This window comes from Coccinella septempunctata, chromosome 8 (genome assembly GCF_907165205.1).
Source record: "Coccinella septempunctata chromosome 8, icCocSept1.1, whole genome shotgun sequence".
In the NCBI taxonomy this organism is placed as follows: Eukaryota; Metazoa; Arthropoda; class Insecta; order Coleoptera; family Coccinellidae; genus Coccinella; species Coccinella septempunctata.
The window spans coordinates 17,679,968-17,696,723 of NC_058196.1; the positions used below are offsets into that span (position 1 = coordinate 17,679,968).

General features: G+C 35.9%; 1 protein-coding gene across 2 annotated transcripts in view; it reads left to right on the forward strand.

Moving 5' to 3' along the window:
• LOC123319538 (WD repeat and FYVE domain-containing protein 3) overlaps positions 1 to 6,831 on the forward strand; it is a 71,854-nt gene extending 65,023 nt beyond the window's left edge. For both annotated transcript variants that reach the window (XM_044906576.1, XM_044906575.1), the window contains exon 35: positions 6,530 to 6,831. In XM_044906576.1, the coding sequence (XP_044762511.1) occupies positions 6,530 to 6,824 (295 nt within the window). In that variant the 3' untranslated portion in view covers positions 6,825 to 6,831. The remainder of the gene's footprint in view (positions 1 to 6,529) is intronic.
• Positions 6,832 to 16,756: the final 9,925 nt, after the last annotated feature.

Below are 16,756 nucleotides of genomic sequence, written 5' to 3' on the forward strand. Positions count from 1 at the left end.
GTGTCATCAGTATGGCTCTAGACTGTTGACCCATTAAAATACATGGACCAACTTTGAACTATACTTTCATGACCTGACGTGACTCCCCATGATAACACGTGACGTAATAGCAGTCTGTTTCCGTCTTGAGTAGCACTACTCTGTCTCTTCACTCGATAAAATTCGATCGAAACCATGTTTTCAAATGATTTTGTTAAAGTTTAAAAGTTAGATTATGTTCTTATGGAAACGTTCTTATCATAACGTGATCTTTCGAACTTTTTCTGCAACTCTGACGCCAATATTCAATACTTGGCTAGGTAAGTCGGAATAAGGGCTACCGTTTTTATTCTCATCAGTTGGCGCCACTTAGTTTGTCAACGGTGACGGCGACTTATCATTTCACAGATCATAATATTGGGTACAGAAATATTTGGTTACAAACCAATATCTTCTTTGTCATTCTTGTCTTTCCAATTCGCGCATATGTGTAATTCCTTTGAAGAAAACGATTTGGCTTCACTTTTTTCATAGCATAAAACGCGTTCTATGCATATTTAATTTCATTTCATTTATAAGCCCATCAATAACTTACATAGGATGTAAAAAAAAATATAAAAATTGAAAATAGATACACAATAGAACACCATCATACCGACAAATTACAAAGGATTTACAAGAAAGAACACGAATAGAACAGTAACAATTTAAAATTCAGCAGTGCAAAAACAATTTTTTGTGAAACAACTTATTTTGATGAGTTCTATCTTCTGTAAAAGAAAAGCCTCACCTTTGAAAACACCCTGTATAAAGTTCTTTGGAGCAGTAACTCTTTAACTTTCCTCTTGAAGTGCGTAGCATTTGACGACTTTATGTCCGCTGGTAGTCGGTTATACAGTTTAAGGTATATGAAATTTGTTCCCTCTTGTTCCCTTTTCTATGGCAGGACGAATTCCTTTCTGCTCCTAGTTCCTTAGTCATGGAAGTTTTCGTTTGTAGTAAATTTCTCTTTATTTTTGTGGACAAAGTCAACTGCGGTAATTATATGGGTATAATAGATATATTATAGAACATAGACACAATAATAATAATATAATTAAGTCGTTGTTCATTGGAATATCTGCATCTAGTTTTTTACTATGCAGCTCTAACAACAACGAAAACCTTAGGGGCAAAAATTCGCCGAACGAACAACGATGGTCCATAATTACATAAATTACATGCGCCACCATGGCAGAAACGTCTTCAACACAAAACAGAAAGGCTAAGAAGAGATATTGGAGGATTGACGGAGTACTTGAACGGGAATCGCGGAAGAAAGGTTGTGAAAGCTGCCAAAGAAATCATGGATAGAAACAGGACACACACAGGACGAGAGACGGGGAATGCTACATCTCACCACAGCCTCGACACTCTGAAGCAAAAGTTAAGTCTGTATGCCGAACGCCTGAGGAGATATAAAAGCAATTATAGACGGAAAAGAGACAATAATTCATTCGAAAAGTCGGAAGAAACTTTCTACCGGTCACTCACACCGTCTGATGGAGAAAATGGAAAGTTACCACCAAAGGAAGCCATTGAACAATTCTGGACCGAACTACTTGTATTATCAACGAAACTCCAGTTCAATGGAGATACCGGATGGATTGAAGATGAAAAATCTGAAGCTATAAAATATGGGCCGATGCAGCATGACATGATCACAATTGAAGAAGTAAAATCAGCTATCAGAGGACTACACAACTGGACAACCCCTGGGCCTGATGGATTACAGAACATCTGGATCAAGAAACTCTGGATCATGCATGACAAATTGACCTCCTCAATAAATGATGTCATTGAAAATCCTGAAAGAATGCCAGTATTCCTTACACATGGCACAACATACCTGTTACCTAAAGACCAAAGGAATATAGAAGACCCATCCAAGTACCGACCAATCACATGTATTCCAACGATGTACAAATTAATCACATCTTGCATTTCAAACCGAATTCACAACCATTGCGAATAACATCATCGCCATGCAACAGAAAGGATGTACTAAAGACAGCCGAGGGTGCAAAGAACAAGTAATAATAGATTCAGTTATCTGCAATCAAGCGTTCTCCAAGCGAAGGAATCTTTACGCTGCTTACATAGACTACAAAAAAGCATTCGATTCTATACCTCACGAATGACTCTTGACGATTTACAAGGTGGATCCCAATATTGTTAAGTTCCTGAAAAACGCCATGTCAACCTGGCGTACTAGTCTTCAAATGAAAGCAGCAGATGGCTCCATTACAACAGGACCTATTACAATAAAACGCGGAATTTTCCAAGGAGATTCGCTGAGCCCTCTGTGGTTCTTCATGGCCCTGAATCCCTTGTCTCGTAGATTGAATTCTACGGACTACGGATTTTCCATCAAGAGCGGCAGTATAACTATGATGAAACTGAATCATCTCCTTTACATGGACGATTTGAAATTCATCGCATCTACCAAAAAACAAATGCAACAGATGCTGAAAATGGTGGAAGGATTCTCGGAAGACATCAAAATGAAGTTTGGACTAGAATAATGTCGACTGCTGAACATATCGAGAGGAAAAATAGAAGATGGTACGTTCAAAATCAAGGAAGGTGCAGAAATTGAAGCATTAAAGGAAGGAGACACATACAAGTATCTAGGCATAAAACAGGCAAGAAAAATCAATCAGAGCCAGATGAAGAATAAATTAACGGAGGAGTTCACCCGCAGAGAAGGATAATGAAAAGTGGTCTTAACAGCAAGAACCTGATAAAAGCGATTAATACCTACGCTTGCTCGGCGCTGAGCTACTCATTCGGTATCATCTCTTGGACCACCGCCGATTTAGCAGCCTTACAGAGAAAAATAAGGACGATGCTGACTAAACACAATAAACATCACCCTAAAAGCTCAAAAGAACGGACAGAGCTGCCACGACATCTTGGGGGTAAAGGAAATGTTGATTTGTCCAACCGTATGTCCCAGGAAATTGAAGGATTTCGAAAATATTTCCTGAGCAAGGCTGCTTCGTCAGAACTACATCGAGTAGTTTGTGTTGCTGATAGTTCTACACCGTTAAAGCTACAACAGGACCACTTGGAAACCGTCGAACACTCTGCAGAAAGTGAAAGGCAGAAACTGATTGGCAAACCTTTGCATGGAAAGCACCAGAATGATTTCAACCATGATTACGTCTACATATCTGCGTCGAACTACTGGTTGACTGGTTGTTTCCTGAGACAGAGGGCTTCATGCTCGCCATCCAGGATCAGGTGATTCTGACAAGGAAATACATGAAATATATCGCCAAGTATGCCTCAGTGGCGGACGATAGCTGTCGTTATGGCTGTGCGACACATGAAACTATTCAGCACATCACTGGGGGATGTCAGAAATTCGCGGGCACGGAGTACAAAAATACACATGATGCTGTTGCCAAGATTCTTCACCAAGAATTGGCACTAAAACACGAACTTCTAAGTTCGGAAAAGGTTCCTTATTACAATTACCATTCGGATGCTGTATTGGAAAATATATGGCGTTTAGATTCAGATGAAACATTATATAAATTCACTGACATTGAATATGTTCACTACCATCTCGTATATTGTAGATATTAGAATATCAGGGTTATCTTCTATCTGATTGAGCGGGCCTGAATTCTAAATGGCATTTCCTGAAACCCCGTCTTCTCTCTTTTTCAATCACTTTCGGCATTTCTGTAATATAATCGATACTAGTTGTGGCAACGGCGTTTTGACATTAACGACATTTCATGAGTGCCAACCTAACTCTGTTCTATTTACAAAAACATGAGGTAATTATTTCATGGCCAACCGAGTGCCAATATAAAATTGAATGGAGTATATATGTATTATATGGTTGTATTCTGCTTTTCATCTGTAAGTAACGAATATGTAGCGTACGATCGATCTGTCAGTGTCCGATTCACAGATTTGTAAATAATGCAATTCTGGACTTGTTCCTGTAACTATCTTATTTACAGTGTTATTTTTGAACTACTCATCGTAAAAAGTTACGGATTCCTGTAAGCTACAGATCAATAAAAACATCCAGAATTGCAATTTTCCTGTAACTTGAAAAGTTACAGATTGGCTTACAGATGAAAGCGGAATACCACCAATAGTGAGAGAAAACTGAAATCCCCTTTTGGGGTAACTTTTTTGCAAAATCTGGGTGCATGTTGCATCCGCCAAGTCGAACCTAGCGAAGCTCGCGGTCACTACATACCTTTTCTCGAAGCACTTCGTCGTTTTTTTTGAAACCTCATAACTTAGGTTTGAACAATAATAATCCTTCAGTTTTGTATTCTGCTAGCCTCAATAATTGTTCTTAAATTATACGATTTTCACACGATTTTGTGAAAATCGTATAATCTCATCAAACCAATAATTGTTGTTCTGTCCTGAACCCAAATTGCTCTGTAGGTAAAAGATGTAGGTATTCAGTTTCTTATGTCAGCCTCTTGGTTATTACTCTTTCATTTACTTTACCTACAGCAGATAGTAGACTTATCGGTCTGTAGTTTTGTGGGAATGTTCACTCATTTCCAGTTTTGTTGAACACGATGACTTCATCAATTTTCTATCTTCTGGGGTAATGTTCTGTTCTCATGATTCCGTTGGCTATGTTCTTTAATGCTGTGATTTCTTTTCTTGGCATTTTTCAGCATGACGTTCGTTATTTTGTTACCACTTTGTTTTCAAAGTTTCAATTATCACTCTGATTTCCATAGGAGGCTAGATTTTGGATTTCTACCACGCCAGGTGGTGTTTTCATATCTTCTTCATTATCTTCTACCTGTTGTTCCAGATCCAGATCTTCATTGTCGTCTTCAATAATTCTACCTTCAACATCGATTCTCTCACTATTGCGTCCGCCAATGCCTCTATTATCGCTTCTCGGCCCTATTGAAATAGTAAATGCTTAATTGATAACACGGGTCAACACGAATTTTGTCTTCGATAAGAGGGTATGGTATGAAATTCCCATAGATTTATCGATAATATTCGACCTGATAAAGCTTTATATCCTGTATCCAGGAGAGCGATTGAACAATATTTCAGAAAATCTTTACTTAAAAATTCATATTGTTCGAAAGATAGTTCAAAAAATATTTTTACATTGTTACATTACATTTTCTTCCATGTTTATGAGTACTTTCTCTCACTAAGCACCAGTGGTCATTTGAACCGAGGAGGCTAGAATTTTGATGAGCAAAAGTATTCAAATGAGGAGAGAAAAAAAATCAAATGAGCATACGTATATATATAAAACCATAAACTGATTGGATTGTGGAAAAAGGATGTAAAACTTACGCTATTGGCTTCATAAATATATCTTCTTTCGCCTTATTCTTCGGCTTCAGGGCATACAGCGATTATTATAGCTGGCAGTTTCATTCCAGAATCTCCGTAACGAACTATAATTTCTCCTCCGTAAAGCTAATGGCTCTTTGTTGAACTTGGTCGATTTTGGGTTTGACGAAAATTTGAGAATATCCAACTAATCGTTGAAACGAACACAATTTCTTTTGCGATGTTTATAAAAAAACTGTTTTAGGCATCCTACCGACTAGGCCATTTACCCACTTAATGATTAATGAACTTTGATTTTTAAAAAAGCTTTATTGACTATTGATGAAGCGGACCATGTTGAAGTTTCGACATTCAGTACAATAATTACATAAATATTGTCATTAATAATAATAAGAATGATCACGCCTAAACGGTGAGGCAATGAATACAATAATAATTAAGGGTGGTATGCATCTGAATTTATCCTTATAATTGCTATTAATATGTAACTAAAATTACTTTTTTCTGCTACTCATTGTATGATTCCTAGTATTATTGTATCATAATATCTCATGATGATACATGGGTCTTTTAAAGGAACATAGGAGGATTATGATAAGTAACTCGTTTTTAGTGTAATCAATTTGGTAGGATTTTCTTGGAAATAACAGCCGCACAATTTAGCACACGTGTAGCCCAATTTTTGGCATATTTATTTTCATTAAATTAGAGAGACTTCCGTAAAAAATCGAACTTTCGAATGGTGCTGGTTAAAAATTTTGTGAGAAATCTTGGGAACCATATGGAATTAAGAAATAATTTGAAAGGCGCAATTAAAGCAGATCAAACTTAGCACAATCCTTGAGTATAAACCCAATGAATACTTAAAGGCACAATTCAGAAAAAAAATTTCTTGGGAAATTGAAAAGTGCTGTGCCGATTTCACGTATATAAACAATGCTGCGAATTTAAAGCAAATCTTGAGTATTTCCTGACCCCCTTCTAAAGGAGAAAAAACTCAAATCTCAGACATCTTAATTACAAACTCCGTGCTAGTAACGTGAATGATTAAATCACGTTTTCATCTTCCCCATCCAACAATACGGAGACATTACTGTATTTTGGTGAACGGTGACCATTCGTAAAAAAAGACAAAGAGAATTCGACAACAGCTGATTTTAATTCGAAATTTTCATTAACACATAATTTTTTCTGATAGAGATCATAGAACAGTATACGTGGGAGATACCAGAGGGCGTGTATTCTCATGGAGTGTCACTGAACAGCCTGGAAGAGGAGCAGCCGATCATTGGTTGAAAGATGAAGGGGCGGACTACTGTGCAAGCTGCAGTATTAGATTCACGATTTATGAGAGAAAACATCATTGTAGAAATTGTGGGCAAGTTTTCTGTTCCAAATGCAGTCGATTCGAAAGTGAAATATCTAGACTGCGTATCTTGAAGCCCGTGAGGGTTTGCCAGAATTGTTTCGCAACTCTCAAGCAAGCAGGTTGAGATTAGATTCACCACAAAAAAATCATATACATATTTAGAAAGATACCGTTTTGTATGTAGTTTGTATCGGTTATGATATATTCGATGTGAGATAACCCAATCTATCCGAAGATTTTGATTTGTATAGTATTGAATTATGATAGATTATATTTTCCTATATATGTGTAGGTGATAAAGGAGTATGAACCACACTGAACACTTGATAGTATTTATTCATTTTGTACTAGCAGAATTGAATTGAATCTTATCCATAAAAATGATTTTTTTGTCGAGAAATTGACAATTTTCAATACATAGGTACTGAATTAGCACAAATCATATTGACATTTTATAATTTCAATACAACATACTCTAACGTGAGCAATTCCAAAAAATTATAAAAATCATTTCATTGAAAATAATTTATTCTGTTATGTTTTAATTTTGATTTTATAGAATTTTATGAGTCATTTAATAATTGTATATTCCATATTGAGTATTTTATAATAAAACTAATTATATTATCGATTCAATAACAAAAAATTAATTTTTATTATTTGAAATGATTCGATTGTGATATATTCTAGACGATATTTTATTTCATGTTTCCATTTACGTAATTGTTTTTTGAAAATATATTATCTTGTATTGATGAACTTTATTTCCCTCGATTATCCTCAGTATTTTAATATAGCACATATTGTTTCCTTTCAATTTCGTTAGAAATTAGTCTGGATAATATTGGTATGCTTTTCTGAGCAAAATTCATTTGTTTTACCTTTTCAATATGAACTTTACTCACCTTTAGTTATATTTTGTATGTATGTACAATATTATCCAGAAATTTCAAAAAACATATAAAAAACGCTAAAGTCTGTCGACAATATTCTAACGTGCATTCCAAATATCTATAATTGATATATTTGATATATGTGATATAGAATCCTTTAGTATAGAAATTGTAAATAAATGTTAAATGAAAATGAGTCTCTTAATGATGAACATCGCCAAACGGCATTAAAATTTAAAACTTTATTATGATTCCTCCTCTATGTCCACCAATCATACGATTTAATTCGACATTGAAAGCAAAGAGTCCTAAAAATTCTTGGTCTGAGATCTTGCAATTTCTATAATCTGTGATGAGATATTTGAAGTAGTGGGCGTCTGAAAATTATCGTGAGAAGAATGGACCAATACAGAAACGAAAGCCATAACACTTATGATAAAAAGGTGTGTTTTTTAATTCTTGTGACTTTCAATATTTATATTTTTGTATTTTTTGTCATAATTTGGTTTTTTTCAGTGTTCTTACATTGATGGCTTCGTTACAGAACTACTTGAATGACAAAGAAGTTGGTCAAGAATGAGAACAAAACCAGAAAAAACTTGTAACTTTTCTTTTTTCTAATATTGGAATTGCTTCTGTTATGATTTTAGATAAGTTACTTATTTGTCACCCGCAGCTCGAATGTCTTAATTAATCATGGGATTTGTTCGATTAAGTTCTTTCTGAAAAATTTAAAACAAAATGAGATTATGAAATCTGCAAAGTGAAACAAAATGACTAAACCTGGGGTTATGTCTATGGTCGAAATAATACCGTATATGTCAATATTTTAAAATTTTATTTACAAAGACCAGAAAAAATTAGTAGAACTGAATATTTGGTTTTTCCGCATACAAAGTTGAATCTAGATGTTTCATTAAAGAGGTGGCAGATAATTGAAAACCAAATAAATTGCTTTCCCCAAATAGTACTTTTCCAGATTCATTTTACGAAATCATCCAATCCTTCTTATTTTCTTAATTACTGGATCCCAGTTTTCATTCGACCTCGTCAGAGCAACATAGCTTCTCCGATGGAAAAACGTTTGGATTCCATCGGAGAAGATGCTATGTTGCTCTGACGAAGTCAAATGAGATCGATACCATGGTCATCATCTGTTTTTCTTCGGTGGAACGTTCTCCACTTAATTGCCCTGACGATGGCTGATGGCAAATTGGCTAGTTCAATTCAGATCGCAACACTTGTTGATATTCATATCAGACAGGGTGGTAGGCATCTGAATTAATTTTTATTATTGTATCATTGCCTCACTGTTTTAGGCGTGATCCTGTTCATTATTTTATTCATTTAATAATACGTTTACACTGGTCTATTTATCTTTTATCATCTAGAATACATGAGCAAAGTTGAGAGATTATTAATATTCTTGTTCTAGTTAAAATTTTTTTTAGATGTACAACCTCAAAATTCGAGATCGCTTAAGACTACCATCCTCCGTTCGAGGGATTCAGTGCTATAGTGTACTGACGAGGGAAAATGATCCCGAAACCGGTCTACAGTTGCACTTTTGGATGTTTCGACTTTCTGGGACTTTCTATGTTAGTTCATGACTAACCCACATTTTCGGAACAATTCCGGAGGAATTGTTGTTTCCATTAATATTCGTAGGTAGATTTGTTGCAACATTATTTCTGTTTAAAATAAAACAACTTCCCCCTTTTTTCATTTTCTTAATAAATATATGGCGCAATGTAATGATAAATTTACGCATATAGGTATATATAAGGGTGTTTGAAAGTAAAAAATAGTTGATGATTTGAGCCAGAAAAGTACCATTTGAGGAAAACAATTTAGTTTACAAAATTTCGTGCCTTATTTTCGAAACGTCTAGATCTCACTCAAGCTAACAAGTGAAACAGCAAATACAAAATCTGACTTTTTTTTTTGCTCTTTCCAAATTTGAATGAAATTTCAAAATATTGCTATACAGGGTGAAGTTTCGACTCGAAACCTAGTAATTAAATTTTTTAGAGCCGGACACCTGGAATGAGCCTATTTTTTATAATGTTAAACGATAGCACTCCTGACAAAGAACATACTTATAGGTTATGAATCACCCTCTATAATATATCAATTATATTACGTGTCTCGTCCTCTAGATCATTTAACCTAGTATACCCAATTCTGTACGAAGTGATCACATATTCAAGCTGAGAAAAATAAAAACTTGCATTTCTGTGGTTGATTCCCCACTCTATGGCGTAACCTCACCTTCTTTGTCTCTGAACCTCACACCTCTGGGGAAGCCAAGTCTCCAAACCATTATCTTCAAAGCTTGAACATTCATGTTGTAATTTCATATTAATTGATCAATTGATAATTTGGGTTAGGCAGGGAGGGAATGATCTTTTCGGACGAGACGCTTCGTATAATTAAGATCAAACTTCACTATGGTAGACAAATGCGACTCAGACGACCAATGCGACCGTACGACCCTACTCTAGGAGCAGTCTGGTCGCGTTGGTCGCAGTGAACTCGTGCGCACTTGAGGTCAACTTTCAATCAAAATGTCTCCGTTTTCCAGTGAGAATGATGAAAAACTAATTGAATATGTAGCTAGGAACCCAAACAGATATATCAAACCATACGATTTTTTTCTACACCAATGCAGTCACCAGAAAGTGTTTTGTCGCTCCAAAATTGTAGCGATTTCCATATATATATATATATATATAAATCGGTGTCAGAACGTCCTCCGACGTCTTCCGATGCCTACTAACCAAGCTTCCCTATCCATCCAAAGATCTTCATCTAATTCTCGCTCCCTCATCTCTCTGTCAACTCCCAATCAAGGATCTGTTTTGGCAGGCGTTGGTCCTCCATTCTTCGCACATGTCCATACAATCTGAGTTGATTGATCTTGATGTCTTGTGTTATTGTATGAGTAACCCCCATAATTTCCCTAATTCTCTTGCTCGTAAATCTCTCCATTCTGGATCTTCCTGCAATACTTTTTATTATTGTATTGTATATCCTGTGCTTGTTCGACTTTGATATGTGTCGGTCCCATATTATGCTGTTCAGTCGCGTGATAGCTCTTCTTCCCAGTGCCATACAGCACATGACGTCCAATGGACGTCCATTTTATATCCAAATGAAGTACAAACGTCCACGGACCTTATATGGAAGTCCAATGGATGTACATTTCTGGACATTTACTGTACGTTCATAAATGGACGTTTTATGGATGTCCATTGTACTTTAAATAAGGGATGTTGGACCAACATCCATATACAAATCTGGATCTTAATTGTACAATCAGAAATTGTACGTTAGTGTACGTCCATTCAACGTACAATTTCGGATCAACGTGAATTATCCATGAATGTACATCTTTTGGATGTTCGGATCTGGATACAAATATGTACATCCAGAAATTGTACTTTTCTGTACGACAACTGGATGTATCATTTTCTACTATCTATAATTATTCATTTCTCAACATTCGTAGGATGTACATTTCTGGACATTTACTGTACGTTCAAAAATGGACGTTTTATGGATGTCCATTGTACTTTAAATAAGGGATGTTGGACAAACATCCATATACGTCCCTTATTGGACATCCTATGGATATACAAATTTGGATCTTAATTGTACTATCAGAAATTGTACGTTAGTGTACGTCCATTCAACGTAATACAATTTTGGATCAACGTGAATTATCCATGAATGTACATCTTTTGGATGTTCGGATCTGGATATAAATATGTACTTCCAGAAATTGTACTTTTCTGTACAACAAATGGATGTATCATTTTCTAGTATCTATAATTATTCATTTCACAACATTCGTACGATGTAGATTTCTGGACATTAACTGTACTTTCAAAAATGGACGTTTTATGGATGTCCATTGTACTTTGAATAAGGGATGTTGGAAATAACAGGAATGTGTATGCAAAGATATAACCTTGTATTGCTGCCATGTCGGTCTCGGCTCTTATTGAGAGTAGGTACATACTGACTGTGTTGAAACCCAGATGTTCCGCCCTCTCATAATTATTCCTTTTTTTACTCTCGAACTTTCGTCCCAAAGACCGAAACCAAAGATTATAGAGAACTCTATAATCTTTGACCGAAACATTTATTTTTTGAGTTTCATTTCAGTAACACACAGCGAAATATTGAATCAGAACAGAATATCTAAGAGAAACTCATTATAATCTGTAATCAGTGGATTTTGAAGTGGACTCGACATATTTTGTAAATTTGTGAATATTTTGGCTTTAGCTTGTTGAACTACATTCGAGTAGTATAGTTCTAGTTCCAGTGTGTGGTGCATATATTTGATAGAAACGAGGTGAGTCAAAGTTTTTATTCTTGAGGGAAGTGGCAAATTTACGTGTAGAGAGAAAGATATATAATCTAATGGGTAGAAATGTTGAAGGAATTGAATGTTGAATGCTTATACGAACCACGAATGTTCATCTCTGTTTCATGTTAATTTGATGATTTCATTAGTTATAATTATATTCATACTATCGTAAAAAATATATTTTTGTCTTTTCACAACCATGAATATCTATTATTTGGTAGGGGGGCAACAATATGAAACGGAATTACGAGAAAACATCCAGAAATTCAATTTTCAAAAGATATTATCACCATTCTATTATAATTATAGTATGGTGATGTACTATGATATGACAACAGCAAAATTTCAATGAAATAAATTTACAGAAACGGCCATACACTCCAGTAAAAGGGTCAGGAAGGAGATAGAAGAGGCTATTTCTAAATGGGTTCGAGGAGCCAACGATAGAACATATATCATAAGTGTTTCCTGTTCAGTGTATATATACCTATATATCTGCTTCTTTGATATTCAGTTTTTTACAGTTTAGTTTTTTTTTGCTTAGGGACAGTAGTCCAATGTTCAAATTATACTTGTTATTTATTTTATTTTGATTTTTCACATAAAGATGTGGAACATTTCCAGGCATTTCATTTTTCAATAATCCCAATTTCCTTATAATTATCAATAAATATATGTATTGATAGGTGGGATTTTAAAATACCCTTTTCGAATCAAACTTAAAAAATGCTAACCCCAATAAAATGGGCATTTGAGACTCCCAAATAACGTCCACTTATGTATATTGAATGGTCCAGAAAATGTCCGAACCTCACTGGATTCAACATCCTATGGACGTACATACAGGATGTACAATGGACGAACATACAGGTATGTCCATAGGATGTTAAATCCAGTGAGGTTCGGATGTACAATGGACGTACCTGTATGTTCGTTCATTGTACATCCTGTATGTACGTCCATTGTACATCCTGTATGTACGTCCAATGTACATCCTATATGTACGTCTACTGGACATCCTGTATGTACGTCCATTGTATATCTTGTATGTACGTCCAATATATATCCTGTATGTACGTCCAATGTACATCCTGTATGTACGTCCAATGTACATCCTGTATGTACGTCCATAGGATGTTAAATCCAGTGAGGGTCGGACGTTTTCTGGACCGAACATTGTACATAACTGGACGTACAATGGATGTCCGTCATGTCCATTTTGTTCGTCCAATGGACATTCAATGGATATACATGTGCTGTATGGATTCCTCTTCCTGACAGCTTGGTCTAATCTACCATCATCTGAGATTTCTAAACCTAAATACTTATAATTGTCGCAGTATTTTATCTGATGTAGTCCATTATTCAATATCAGATCTTGCCGGGTACCTCCGATGTTCATGTATCTTGTTTTCTCTATGTTGACTTCCAATCCAAACCCCATTTCTTATATTTTTCGATTAATTTGCGAGCCATGTACCCACTCGAAGTCATCATAATTTTGCGCTACGACTATCTGGTCGTCAGCAAAGCAGAGTGTGAACAAGTTGTTATTTATTGCTAAAGGAATACCCATGTTTCTGCCAAAGATTATAGATCTTTAATCTAGATCTAGATCTATAATCTTTGGTTTCTGCCTATTCGTTTCCAGATTTTTAACGCTTGCTCTAAATATATTTTGAATAGGGTGGGTGAAAGGCAGCTTCCTTGTTTCAGGCCTTTAGTTGTAAGGAAGCCTTTAGAAGTTGATCCTTTTATTTTTACCTTAGAGTAAGAGCATCGATAAAAATTTTTAACGGCTAATATGATATTAGAATTGATGTTAGTTTCATGTAAAGCTTTCCATAGCATTTCTTGGGGGATGCTATCGTAGGCTTTTTTCAAGTCTACATATAAAATGTGTAGCTCTTGGTTTACTGCCACTTTCTTTTCTATGATCTGAGTTAAACAGAAGAGGTGATCTGTAGTGGATTTTCCGGCTCTGAAACCTGCCTGTTCTTCGGCTTCTAAATCACTGTATTCTCTTTCGATTCTATTTTTCAGTATCCTTCCATATATTCTACTAATCGTGCTCATAACTGCTATATTCCCCTATAATTATTACAGTCGTTTTTATTTCCATCAAGAAGATAATAGGGATTTGTATTTGCAGTCAGTATTTTCAAAATTACCTTCAAAGTTACTGAAAAGTTGCTTTATAGGCTAAATTAGAAAACTCAATGCAATAAAGAGTTTTTCTTCTGCAGTTATGGCTTTTCGTGAAGTGTAGGGCTGTAAGTGAACACTAACCAAATTAAGAATAAAATTAAATTGGTCATAATTCAGTCTGCAATACTTTCGAAATTTTCCCTCGTTTTTTTAATGCCTTTCAACAAGAATGTTGAACGAACCTTCACGTGTACGTGATTTATAGAGTTTCTTAATTGCTTTTTTTTTCTTTGTCACAAATAAGTGAGACAGGACATTATCATCTCATCCAGTAATAACTAATATCAGCATAGAATTCAGTCTTGATACTGTGTATACCCCGAAAGTACGCAAACTGATGATGATTTGGTATCGAATCATGTGGGAAGCGGCCGCATATGTCGCGCTCCTGGAAAGGGGGGTACGGATGCGACAGGTCGCATTGGTCGCAAGTCGCAGCCGCAGTCTGTCGCGGCCGCAACCATCGAAAGTCTACCTTTAAGGTAAGTTCGTTTAATTTTTGAATAATATTACGCGTCTCGTCCTCTAGATCATTTAACGTAGATGTTCTGAGCATATTACAACATGAATTATCAAAAAAGGGGGTTTTTCAACCCTATCAAATTAAAATACAAGTACCTACATTCGTCACTGTAACGAGCAAATATGAATTCAGTTTTATCCAGAACAAGATTATGATTAAATCAAAATCTTTATACAATAGAAGGAAATAGAAGGAAGGTTTATTATATACTTTATTAAAAGTATTTTTTTTTTTTGGTGTAGCAGGGGGAAAATGTGCAAATCTGACGAACCACCCTCTCCTGAGGGGAAACAAGTGTGGGGATTCTCACTCTCCTGAGCTCGAGACCCACTAAAAACCCTTAACTGCTTCTTGAATTGGTTCCGGGCATTTGCCTATAAACCGTTCATCTATTAGTCGGTTTTCTTCTCGAACACTATCGTGCTGGGTTTATGTGTTTATCCTCTATTGGAATATTGGATAACACTTTATTGGATTTTTCAATAAGTTCCTGTTCTTATTTAAATCTCTTCTTAATTGATCTCTTGATCTCCTTCGGTAAATTCGCATTCTCCTTTTGTCTTCCTATGGCTCGTAGTCCCCTAGTCTCCTGAGTTCTTCATTCGGGTGGTTTTTCGCTGTTTCGAATAATTTCTCTGCTTTTCTGATCATGAATTCCGTTATGGTTTCCCATTTTAGGTCCCTATAAATCTGTCTATTCCTGACAAACTAAGGTGCATCTATTGCACATCGTAGCAGCTTGTTTTCAGTGGCCTGAATTCTTGTGATATGGCTCGTTGCCGCGAAACCCCAGTAAACTGATCCATAAGTCAGTTGAGGCCTAGCAACGGCTTTAATTATCTTCAATTTTGTCTCTTTGGACATGTGGCTTCTTCTTCCTATCAGAGGGTAGAGTCTATTCATCGCTGCTTTCGTTTTGTCGATTATTTGTTTGATATGACTTTTCCAAGTAAGTCCTTTGTCAAGCGTGGGTCGCAGTCTTCTCTTCTGAAGTAATATTGCTTGGCTCTTTTGTCCATTGAGCTTGATTTTCCACTTTATGCACTAGTAATTTGTTTCGTCAATCGTTTCTTGTAGAACTCGTTCTATTACTTCTGGGTTGCGTTGTCGTGTTGCTATGCCTGTGTCGTCAGCATATAACGTTAGCATGGTTCTTGGATTCTTCGGAATATCATGAATGTATATGTTGTACAGAAGTGGCCCAAGTACTGACCCTTGGGGTACTCCACCCCCTACATCTCTTGGTATGGAGCACTTTCACGTAAAATCTTCTATTTTTGAGATAATTCCTGATCAACTTGCATATTTCGATCGAATATCTAGCACATCTCATCTTATATATTAATCCTTCATGCCATACTCTGTCGAATGCTCTGGCGACGTCTAGTAAAACAAGACCTGCAGCTCGTTTATTTTGGAATCCCTCTGTAATGTATTCTGTGAGCCTTTAATTGTAGCTCTGTTGAATGCTCTCTTCTGAATCCGAACTGTTCTGGTGGTATTAGTTTCAGATTTTCGGTTTCCTTATCTAGCCCTGTGGCTATAATTCTTTCTACTACTTTTCCTTACGCCGGCAGGAGACTTATCGGTCTGTAGTTTTGTGAAAACTTCTTCTCTTTGAATCGTTTATTGAACACCTTGACTTCCGCTGTTTTCCATTTTTCTGGGTAGTGTTCTGTCCTCATAATTCCATTCGCGATATTTGTTAGAGCAGCTATACATTTTCTAGGTAATTTCTTTAACATAACATTCGTTATTTTATCGCTTCCAGGAGCTTTCCTCTTCTTCAAACTTCTAATTATTTCCCTGATTTCATTTGGCGATGTTGTTTTCTCTATTTCAGCAACCGCTGGTAATTCATCCATTTCTTCTATCCTGTAATTTATTCTCGATTCTCGTTCGATCGAGTCCGCCAATGCATCTGCCTTATACGCCAGTTTTCACTTCCACCACTCTCACCTTTCCATCCTTCCCGGGAAAGACAGAAACAATTCTACCTAATGGCCAATTGTTTCGTGGTAGCGTATTGTCCATTACGATACTTGAAGATTTCT